The sequence below is a fragment of the Erpetoichthys calabaricus genome, chromosome 6, assembly GCF_900747795.2.
Source record: "Erpetoichthys calabaricus chromosome 6, fErpCal1.3, whole genome shotgun sequence".
NCBI classification, from domain to species: Eukaryota; Metazoa; Chordata; class Cladistia; order Polypteriformes; family Polypteridae; genus Erpetoichthys; species Erpetoichthys calabaricus.
Genome location: NC_041399.2, coordinates 76,706,294 through 76,718,073, shown reverse-complemented (window position 1 = coordinate 76,718,073; position 11,780 = coordinate 76,706,294). Strand labels below are relative to the sequence as shown.

Here is an 11,780-nt window from a genome sequence, read left to right as displayed (position 1 = left end):
AAAAATCGTTTTTATTACGCTAAACAGTCTGAATTTGGTTTTGCAGAAATGTATCTTATGGAGTAGGGTCTGACGAATCAGGAATTCCCCTTTCAAAAAGCAACACTATTCTATTCCTTCGTGTACGTGTAGCATATGCACCCTGCTTCAATTGTCCAGACCAGTGGCTTTCCTCTTGAAATTAACCACCCAAGACCGCTGCAACCTGAACCAGTAAAGTGTGGAGATAAATATTTTCTCTGTCTACAGCGCGTGTACGAGGCGTCTCCGGTCTCCTAGCGACCTGACGTATGCTCCACCTCGTTTAGCAGGCATGGTGCTTGCGGTCGGCAGAAATTGAATATATTATGCAAATCAGGGCGAAAGTGAACCAATGGCTCATTCGAAGATTTCGTGGCGCGTCCAGGCTTAGCTGTCAGTAAGCAGACTGTCTAGTGCGGTGTTGATTCTTGTGTTTTGTCTGGCTAACACTGAGGAATCTCCGCGTGAGAGTGACAATGTAACCGCACGCCTGTACTTCACCTCGAAGATGGAGTTGAAAGACTCGGGCAGCGTGGTACTGACAGCGTACCATCCGCACACATCCTCGCGTACTACGGCCATCGAACAAACCTGCGCACCGCCGCTGTCAGCCGGGTCGTCCTCACTCAGCAGGTAAAGTCAAGAAGAGCACAACGCAGTATCTCGGCCGCTTGGTCAATGGATTTCTAAATCCGGTGAAAGCCGTTTTTATTGTTATCTCAAACTGAATAAGACGATTTTCTGTCAGCATTTGAATAGGCAATGCAAAAAGAAAGTACAGTGTCCTGCAGATCGTTAGCTATCCGGAATAGAAATGTAAATTGTATCTGTTTTGAACAGAACTGCCAGTCAGGTCACATTTATAATGTATGGATTGTACTCTATATGCAATATTTGTTCTCACAGTTAGTCAAGGTTAATCTAATTGTTATGGCATAGATAATGGACAACAGACTCTACTGTACCCATGCTGAAATAAAAGGAAGGCAAAAGGGTGTGCAGCCCTAAGTATTTATAAACACCGTTTTGGGCTTGAAAAGTCCGTGTTTCTATCTGGGCCATAACAGGGCCCTTTTTAAAATCTATTGTCTTCAGCACTGAGACGTCTTTGTTTTTGTATAGCATTTTGACAATCCGTGAGCATTTTATCCAAAGAACTGTATATCCTGTGCATCTAATTAGCAGAAAAAGTTTTAAATGTAAAAAATATTTGCAGCCCAATTCTTCTTTAACATGCATCCTTGTAGTCAGTGGAGAATATAAAAGCTTTTTATTTTCATTCAAAATGAAACCAATAGTTGCTTGCTATGTAGATGTGTGGAAATTCCAGTTATTCTAAATATATTTGTGTATCTAATTCTGTTACAATAAAATCAGCACTTGATGGCAACATCATGATTTCAGTTTGTTGCATGCATGTTCAAATTTAAGTATTCTTTTAAAGCATTGTGCCTGTTTATGGGTGAGGTTACTAAAGTTTGCTCTATGTATTTAAAGTACTGCAGGTCAAATTAACACTCTCCTTCCAGATGTAATTGTTACGAATAAATGCAAGACATTGTGGTTTGTGTTCAAATAAAGGAATGAATTGTTCCTTCCTTGATTTCTGCCTATTGTCTGGCAAAAACTAAATGTTGTGAATATTGATTGTGAGGTTAAAGTGAAACATTGCAGACACAGTCCATTATAAACTCGGCTTCAACACTGAATGCCACAAATGTAACCTACAACTGAACCCAGTTAGTTTTGTCTCCTTTGGCTCCATATGTACTTAAGAGGAAAACCTTGGTGCCTGTTTTTTGAATCCCTAGGAGGGCACAGTATATTTAGACTTCATTTTTATGTGTTATGTTTGAAACCTAAGTTGGTTACTCAAATTTCTTTTGTGGCGAACACATGCTAAGTCCCCTGTTACCTCAACGTGCATAGCAGATTGAAAACATCTGGCAAATTGCCTTTTGATCGTTTTTTTTTGTTTGCATGTTTGGCCAGTTGCCTTGTCCATTTTCAGTCATTCATCAAAAGTTGGAGTTGCCTGAAGAAATGTTAGGGTCAGACTGAGCGGGCATTGGGAGGCCTCTTGCGAGCTTTATGAAGCATGATTGAGATACAGTAATTGATGACGGCTGCAAATATTTTCACTTTTTTAATGTCCTGAGTAATTTGAAAGCAAATAAAAAAAACGTGCATCTTAAGCGTTCATGCAGCAATGAGAGACGGCAAATCATTATTTTTTGCAACCTAGGAATCTGAAGACTATGTGACAAAACTTGTCAAACAGGTTGTTTCAGCTCTTAGTTAAAATGCATTCCTTAGGACCAATTGTTGCAATTTTCTGAAAAGGTAAACAGTTAGTTTGAACGTCAACTTGCACAGTCATTGTTAAGCCATATATCTATTAATTTATTTTCTGATTCCACTTATTCCAATATAAGAAGACTGGAGCAGTACATCCCAGTAGCATTAGGATTAAGGCTGGAACCAACCCTTTCAAGGCTTATGCTCATACCTGCCCAGCGTGGAGTTGCCAGTTAAATGGCTTGTATGTGTTTGGGAGGTGAGAGGAAAATTGATACAATCCTATGCACAATCCTATTCGCTACACATATTTAAAAGGAGCAAGTAAAGCAGTAGAGGGGCCAACATTTGGCTATCTAGATCTGTTTTCCAGTTTTCTTTGCGTTGTTGATCAGTTAATAGTTTTAGGAGAGCCAAATCCTATCAAATGTGCAAAAAGGTTTACCATGCCCAGAGCAATACAATGAAGAAAAATTAAAAAAAAAACAAAAATGAAGAGAATGAATTTCAAAAATGTTCATTCTTCCTGCAAACCTTTTTCTCTCCTGTGACGTGTGAACATTCAGTGTTTCAAATTTGACTTCCTGAAATGTGGTGAGAGGGGTAGCACAGTGGTGCAGTGGTTAGCACGCTTGCCTTCTGTCTCTAGAAACCTTGTAGAGATTGGCCATTCTGCCCATGCTCTTGTGTTTCTTTTTCTGGATACTCCAGTTTCCTTCCATATCCATAAAATGTGTGTTAGGGTAGGTAATGTAAATGGACCCAAGTGCATTTTAAAATAAACGTGTACTTCTTTGGATAAGTACCCCATTTACGGCTAACTCTTGCCTTAGACAGAGTAATGTCAGGGTGAACTCCAGAACTCAGTGAAGGTATGGTGAAGGGGATGTTTTCATAAAATGGATGGAAAATGTGCAGTGATCCACCTAACTAAATTTGAAATTGGTGGGTTTTTGAATGGCTTTCATAGCTTTAATAACCATTTTTTAGGCCCTCCTATTTTTTATTGTTTATCAAGGAGAATAACTGATTCATGGTGTAACAAACCAAAGAATTGAAGATTGTAAGGTCATGAAACCGAATATGTGCACAGAACTGAAATGACAGGTAATCCTACACAATCATGCTGTGTTTCAGGTTATTGCACAGTACAAGTTGTCTAACTACACAATTTTAAAAAACTTTCAATATGGCATCAAATATAAAGTGAGGGGAACGTTTACTTGTAACTTGTGCATTCCTGTAATCCATTTGTAGCCTAAACAGACTCGAAATGGAGCCTTATTTGTGTAAAAGGTCATAGTCTAATTACTGGAAATGAAAGGAATTTTTGGTAAACAACATATTAAAAAATGCAGATGTTTTCTTCTTTTCTGATTCAGTATTTACCTTGAGTGTGCATTGCCTTCAGTATATGAAGCCAAGATCTTAAGAAGTGCTTAAAAAGCTGATTTTAAGTTGACAATACTTACAGCTTTTCCAGCTTAAGCGTGCAGTCTTGACTGAGGTTGATGGGGAACTTTGCTCAGTAAACTGCAGACGTACTTTGTGTGTGACAGAGACCATCATGACAAGTTTGCTTACCAGTTGTTCATTTGCAATACCATCTTTTCAACAAAGAAAAGCTTTTAAAAATAAGAGATAAACAATTCAAAGTAAAACACTGAGGCACGGCTGTAAGGTGTTGTTGGCCAGTACACGTATTCAAAGTCAATGGCAAATTTGTTTCTGTTATTACTTTAAAAAATATTTCTGAAACCTTCACCCTGTATCTTAAAATAGTACCAAAATAGCAAATTATTGTAAACAAGTTCAGTTGTCTGACTGGGTTAGACTGCATAATTATGTAAATTAGATTTCAGGAGGTCATGGGCAGGGCCATTACTTAATTCAGAAAAGAATTTCGAGTTCTGGCTGTGACAAAATGCTAAGATTTCTACTCTAATGTACAATTTTCTTAATTGAAAAACAGAGCTGATTATCAATTACAATGTTTTTAATTGTTGTTATGTTATGAATTGGCTGACAGTACTGATGAAGGAGCTCATTTAATGACATTGTTACATATGTGGAGAGACTGATGGGGAGCATGTGTATGGTTTGCGTAAACACGCCGTTTATTGTAATGCTTCCCTGACATGACAGTTTTACCTTACCTTTTCCGCTGCAAATTACAAGAATGTTGCTACTTTTCTCATTGATGTGTTTTATTTGGTATTTTGACAATGCTAATGCTTCCTTTGTAAGACCCTTTCTGGCCATAATGTGCTGTGTTTATTGCAGCTGTTAACCAGCCTTTAGAAATCTCACCTCTGATGTAAACGCGCCCATATTATTATTTACCCTGTTTGAGTCATTGCGAGGCAGTGTCCTGTCCTGCCAGAACTTGGCGTAATGTGGGAAACAACAACTGATGTAGCTCTAGCCCACTGCAGTCAAATGCTGCAAACTTGTAATTTATGTAAGTTATGGCGGCCATTCATCTTCAGGGAACTGTTTGAATCTTTCTGGTCAGTGTCTGTCTGGAGTTAACCCATTCTCTCATTCTGTCTATGTGAGTATTTCACCAGATATCCTGGCATTCCTCACACATTCCAAGCAAGTGCGTGTTCTATTAATTGTCAACGCTTGTATCAGTGAGTGTAGGTTTGTGTGAGTATGTCTTGCTATTATACACTGGCATTCCATCCAGAAATGGTTTCTATCGTAAGTCCTTATCACACTACATGACTTATCCGGAGATTTTTAGTTGTAGATTTCATTTATATAATCTTAGTAAGTCATGTAGTTTGACATTCCCAGCAACATGGTCTTGAACAAACTTCAAGAAAATCTGTCTTAAGTTGTAGGAGTTGGGGTTGTGTGTATGCATAGGTTATCAACCAGTTAGAAATGGAAGTACAATACATACAGTGACTGCAAGGAAAGAAGGAATGCATTTATTTTTGACCACACAAACAACCAGCATCTGCAATTCTTAAATTTGATATGCTCCCCAGCTAGAAATTGTGTAAAGTGCCAGCTTTATTCCAGTTTCAACACACTGATGCTTTGCAAAAAAGAAATAGTTTGTGTGATTTAAAAAAATTCTAATTTGAAAAGAGATATTGTTTAATTATGAAGTGCCTGAATTGAATCCTAAGGTAGAGAGGTATAGGTTTGTGTCAGAAACAAAGTTACTAGCTATCCATTATAACATGGGTGCAGTGGTGAAGTAGGTGTCTCGGGTAAGACCTTATTTTATGGGGAGCTCTTCTTGCCACATACCATTAGTTTGTACTACCATACTAAATCAACATGTCTATTAGTTTAACTCCCTAGTATTTATTTGTTTTCATTTTTGTGCATTTTATAGACAGGACATACCTTAAAAGCACCTTCTTTGGAAAACACAAGATTTTAAATATGGCTTTAAATTACAGAATTAGCTAAGTAAAGCGACAGTACAAATGTTTAACTTTCATCTACAAACAAGAGTGTGACTCTGTGTCTACAACATTTAACCTTAAACCACAAGGCTGCAAGTTCAATTCCCACTTCCAACTCACTGGCCATTTCATTTCATTCTTGCTGAAAAAGTTAAATAAAAAAAGGAAATAATTGCATTGATATGAATTTTTTAGATATTTTAATATATCTTTCACTAAAGAAATATTTATTGATGTTCATTTATATTTTCATTTGCAATGTGTTGTTTATCCAGTTCATTAATTCGCAGTTACTGACACTTTACATAGTGAATAAAATCATTAAGATTACATCAGTGTGTAAGTGTTCATTTTAAACTCTCTCAAGAACATCTTGTGCAAATTCTCCTAGAGTACATAGTGAAGTCTATGCAGTGTTCCTATCTTTTTTTTTATAACAGAATCAATCTACAGTATTTACATTAGTACTAGGGTGTTGTACCGTGTTAGCCATTATGAATGTAGAGAAAAGCCAAGCAAAATGACACCTTTTATTGGCTAACTAGAAAGATTACAATATGCAAGCTTTCGAGGCAACTCAGGCCCGCAAAATGACACCTTTTATTGGCTAACTAGAAAGATTACAATATGCAAGCTTTCGAGGCAACTCAGGCCAAGCCTGAAGAAGGGGCCTGAGTTGCCTCGAAAGCTTGCATATTGTAATCTTTCTAGTTAGCCAATAAAAGGTGTCATTTTGCTTGGCTTTTCTCTACAGTATTTACATAAAATGTAATGTCGCTCCAAATGTACGCAATGGTTAGAACATAGAAAGAAAAAAATTCTTTAGTATGAAACGGTCTTATTTGTGAAAAATAAAAACACTTTGGGCTTATCTCTCACTTTTACTTAAGCCATAAGGATCAAGGAAGCTTTGAAAAAGTGAACAATAAAACAACACAGGCTGAAATAAAAGATAGAAGAATATTGCAGAGGCAACAATTTAAAAGGTAAATTATGCAAAGTTTGTGCTAATTCTTCTTGACTCGTGCGCATTTTCAAATTAAAAGTATATTAAATGGGGCACTCTCACAAGAGGGTGGCACAGTGGGTAGCGCTGTTGCCTTGCAGTAAGGAGACCTGGGTTTGCTTCCCGGATCCTCCCTGCGTGGAGTTTGCATGTTCTCCCCGTGTCTGCGTGGATTTCCTCTGGGTGCTCCAGTTTCCTCTCACAGTCAAAAGACATGCAGGTTAGGTGCATTGGCGATCCTAAATTGTCCCTAGTGTGTGGTGGGTGTGTGTGTGTGCCCTGCGGTGGGCTGGCGCCCTGCCCGGGGTTTGTTCCTGCCTTGCGCCCTGTGCTGGCTGGGATTGGCTCCTGTGACCCTATGTTAGGATATAGCTGGTTGGAAAATGACTGACTGACTCTCACAAGAACTACTTTTGTGGTTGTAAGGTTTAAAAAACATGTTTTATATATATATATATATATATATATATATATATATATATATATATATATATATATAAATACAGTGGATATTAATTACTGGTTGATAAGATTTTGTTCTTCAGTAATCCAGGTAGATAATTGAATAATACTTTATTGGTCCCTTAGTAGAAATTATGACTTTACAAAGCTAAAGAAAAATAAAAATGTTACAGCAAACAACAGAGACCCTAAAACCTGCACTATTACACTATAACTAATATAAGTTCCACAATATTAAAAAAAATATATTTTTTATTTTAGTTATAAAACAGAGCTCCACATATTTGACTTTTTGGCTATATTCCTGCATTAATGAGAGCTCTAGATAGACAGACAGACAGACAGACAGACAGACAGACAGACAGACAGACAGCTAGCTAGATAGATAGATAGATAGATAGATAGATAGATAGATAGATAGATAGATAGATAGATAGATAGATAGATAGATAGATAGATAGATAGATAGATAGATAGATAGATAGATACTTTATTAGTAGTAAGTAAAGAACTTCCGAAAACTCTGATTTAGTTGTGTCCACATTTATATAAAGTATGTTGTATGCTTTGATCTCTTTGATCACCCCCGTGTGATTTCAGCATTGATATGATAATAAATAAGACCTGCACATATTTTTATTTTTAATATGTTGTTTCAGAATGCACTACTTTTATACAGAGTAATTCTTGAGCAAGGTCGTATATATGCAGCTATCCTAGTTGAAGAGCACATTAACAAGCAATCCATATTATCCATATTACTAAACGAGAATGGTAAACCGGATATGGACGCAGGGACCTGCCCGTGGACGCAAAAGACATAGTGCGCAGGTGCCACACAAAGCCCCCCCCCCCCCCCCCGAGTGAAACGGGAGAGACTACGCACGTGCGCAGGTGCCACACAAAGCGGTAAAGTACAAAAGGCAAAGGCGCCTACACAGAATGGTAAAAACCGCCATAATACGGAAGGCACAGGCGTTGCCGCCATATTGTGAGTGGCACTAATGTGTGGTGAAAGCGCAGGAGGAGACATAGTAAAACAAGAGGAGTCAACGCCCCGCCCCAGAGTGAAACGGGACACACTACGGAGTCCACAAAGGTTCATACATCAAACCCGAGATGGTACGGAAACGCGTCTGAAACCGCGGAAGCAAAACTGTCTCGGCTCCAAAACCAAACAGCTCAACAACTAACACAGCTTCGACACCGAGCCCGCATGGACAGATCTAATGAACGTGGACGCCTACAACGCATGTCTCAAACTGCGTAGGCAAAACAGGCACGGATTCAACACAACACAGCTCGAGTGACCGAGATACAAACATGCGCCTGCCTGGATATAATTAATGAACGCAGGCGCCTACAACGTGCGTCTGAAATGCCGCAGACCAGGCAGGCACTGCTCCAAAAATAAAGAGGTCAACTAAACGAGATACGAAGTGAAACGGGAAACACTACAGAGTCCGCAGTGCTCCACAATGCACCGCATAATAGTTCGGAAAGAGCTTCGTAGTAACAGTGGGGAGACCTACAGTGACATGGGCGAACGCTCTGTATTAAACATATGTCATCCTCACACGTCCAAACTGTACAGCATAGGTGAATCACATTACACTGATGCATTATTAACAGTACGATAAACATCACAGTATCGCAAACAAATGAAAATTATTACTCGAAAAAGGGAAAATATATTCACCACAGACCAAGTGTCATTGAAACAAAAGCAGAATAAAGTGAGATCAGAAATGAAAGACAGAGTAGAAAGCAAAGTAAAACGTCATAAACAGGTTAAACGAGGGGGCAAACACATGGACAGCAGGTTGCAGATAATGAAGACCGCAATTCAAAAGCTTCAAAAACAAAAGCTCGACTGACCGAGATACAAACTGAAACGGGAAACACTACGGGGTCCACATAATAGTACTGACGGAGCTCCGTATTAACGGGGGGGTGGGGGGGGTTTGGTATAGGCCCAGAGTGACGCATCATCCTCACACGTGGCTGCCCAGTAGGCACGGGTACAAAACGCCGGGGGTAGGCGAGCGAAGTGAGCAGGGGGCGGAGCCCCCTTGTATAAGTTAAATCAAATCTTTGCTTGTAAATTAGGCAAATCAAAAGCCCCTACTGAAATGGACTTTAAAAATATTGTCTTTTGTCATAAACAGAACTACTGATAATCTAAAAATGTAGGTTTTATATCAATAAAGTACAGAAAAAGTTGTTAACATTTCCTTTTTTCACTTATGAAGACATAGGCTGTGTTTAATTCTAAAGGACTACAAAGATGTTAAAAATGTCTATTTATTTAAGTAACTTTATGTATTTATACTGCTTCATCCATTTGAAATATAAATACGTGAGTAAAGCTGTAAACTACATCTTTATCAGGAATTTGATCTTTTACCACATATGGATTTTGTCTTGAGGTGAAATGTCTGGATATCTTTTGCAGATATTACAATCTGAGAAAAGGTTTACTCTTGTCACTGTCAGCTTCATATGTTACCAGTTAAAAGAGTGGGGTATAGACTGAATGATAGTACAGTATAAGAAATAATAAAACAAATGACAAAGAAGGGCAGAATACATATATTATGAAAAGTGCATTACATGATGTGCCTCGAGTCATTCTGCTTTGCTATACATACACAATTAAAACTATAGTAAGTAGAAAAACATACTCGACTGTTTTATGTACCAGTCAGTGTACCAGAATCCACAGTGTATCTGTATTCAAGTCATACCTGATTACAGCTCCCAAAGTCTGTGTTTATCAATGGCTTCTAGTGAGCTGTCTATAAGGGTGACTTTTCTTGAAAAAGCCACCAATAGGTGATATTATCCCATTGTTTTGGAAAGTCATTATGAATGTATCAGTTAGATGACAATTGAGAATTGTCAGATTCACTGCTTTGTGCTTACCTTGTGATTTAATTCTGGCTGACAGAGCAGTGGCTCTGACAGTGTAGCAGATCTCAGAACAAGTATCACTGTTTGTCTATAATTTACATAATGTATGACATGCTGGCACAATAACCTACAGAATGGTAAAAATGTACTTTGCTTCTCTGATTCTGTAAAATAGTATCCTTTTTTATTTTTCCTAAATTTCTTATGCATACTTTACTAAAATGGTCTAAGTGTACATAATTATTTTTGGATAACTGAATATAATAGAGAAATTTAATATTGAATAGATTATGTGCACATATTGTATGGTTTATGGCATTGTAGTCTGAAACTTGTGTAAGGATGTGCCTGTTGGGTTAATTAACAATTTTAAATTGATCCTGTGAGGGTTAGTGTCCAGTATTTCCAGGACACTGTCAATCCTGTAGCTTTCTCTGCTTCTGCTTCAGGAATATTTCCTGGTTGTCTGGGCTAGGGTCCCTTTCATTCCTTGCCTTAAAAATGCACTTGCAATATATCATAGGTCCTCCTTCACTCATCAACAGAACTAAACTGACTGCCCCCATGGAGATCCTCCATTCGGAGCACTTTCTGGTGACATGTACAGTAATTGGATGGGACAGGGCTGCACTATTGATTCCTTATGTCATTAGGAAGTGTTTGCTTCCATGTTCTTCCTGCATTGTGTGTATCCTTTCTGGATTACTTTCAGTTTTCCTCTTAAAAAAGAACAAAACCTGCTTTGAAGTATCTTGTGCCCTTCGTCTGTTTCGCCATGATTTTTCCCTGTGCTTTCAGCTTGATTGTCATAAGAAGAAGGAATGTTACAGTTCTTATTATAGGCAGGTTTGTTTATTAGGGCACATATTCCCCATGAAAAATATTTTTAGACAAAACCACCATGATAAAAGCTCTTTCCGTTTTCACATATGTGATCCTTTGTTTTGCTGTAGAGAGTTGCATTTCCATATGATCCTACTTAATTTTATGTGACAGGATATGTCATTTTAGTGTGGGGATTAGATTAGGAGTGAGAGGTTGAGTAATAAAATGTAGACTAAAATTGTTACTCTTTAAAACTGTATTTTTTGATGCATAAACCTTTAAGCATTACGTCACTTAAGAAACATATACCAACACAGCAGTCAATAAGAACTGTAGGAGAAAACACTCTTGTTACCTTGAATGCTGTAACTGAATTTGTTTGAAGCAGGAAGTAGGAAGAGGTAGCTGAAAAGACTCTTAAAAATAGCAGTCTGACATACAGTACATATAATGACAAAAGGAAAACCATGTATATAGCAGTCCTTTTTGATTTGCACTGATTAGAAGGAAGAAAACCAGCAACTGCCATTTGCTTGCTGTGATGAATGTTTAAAATTCTAGCACCAAATTTAATTTAAATTGAGCACCTTGGGTCTTAGTCCTCCCTCATCATGCACTGCTGTCTAAGGATGAGCTAAATACACCCTTAACTGTTCGCACTGGTGTATTTTGTACACCAATCTCAGTTTGTCTAACGTCCTTTTACATGACCCTACCGGCAGCATCTGCCATCTATCCTCAGCTTGATTCATTACAAGTACAGTGTTGCAATGGTTTCCATCCAGTGTTTCACTAGCCGGTTTTATGAGTGGATGCACAGCTGCGAG

At 38.1% G+C, this 11,780-nt stretch overlaps 1 protein-coding gene across 1 annotated transcript in view; it reads left to right on the top strand.

Annotated features, from left to right (window-relative positions):
* Nucleotides 1–393: 393 nt before the first annotated feature.
* arhgap28 (Rho GTPase activating protein 28) overlaps nucleotides 394–11,780 on the top strand; it is a 120,519-nt gene continuing 109,132 nt past the window's right edge. Inside the window, exon 1 of the mRNA XM_028803730.2 lies at nucleotides 394–654. Within this exon, the coding sequence (XP_028659563.1) occupies nucleotides 530–654 (125 nt within the window). The 5' untranslated portion in view covers nucleotides 394–529. The remainder of the gene's footprint in view (nucleotides 655–11,780) is intronic.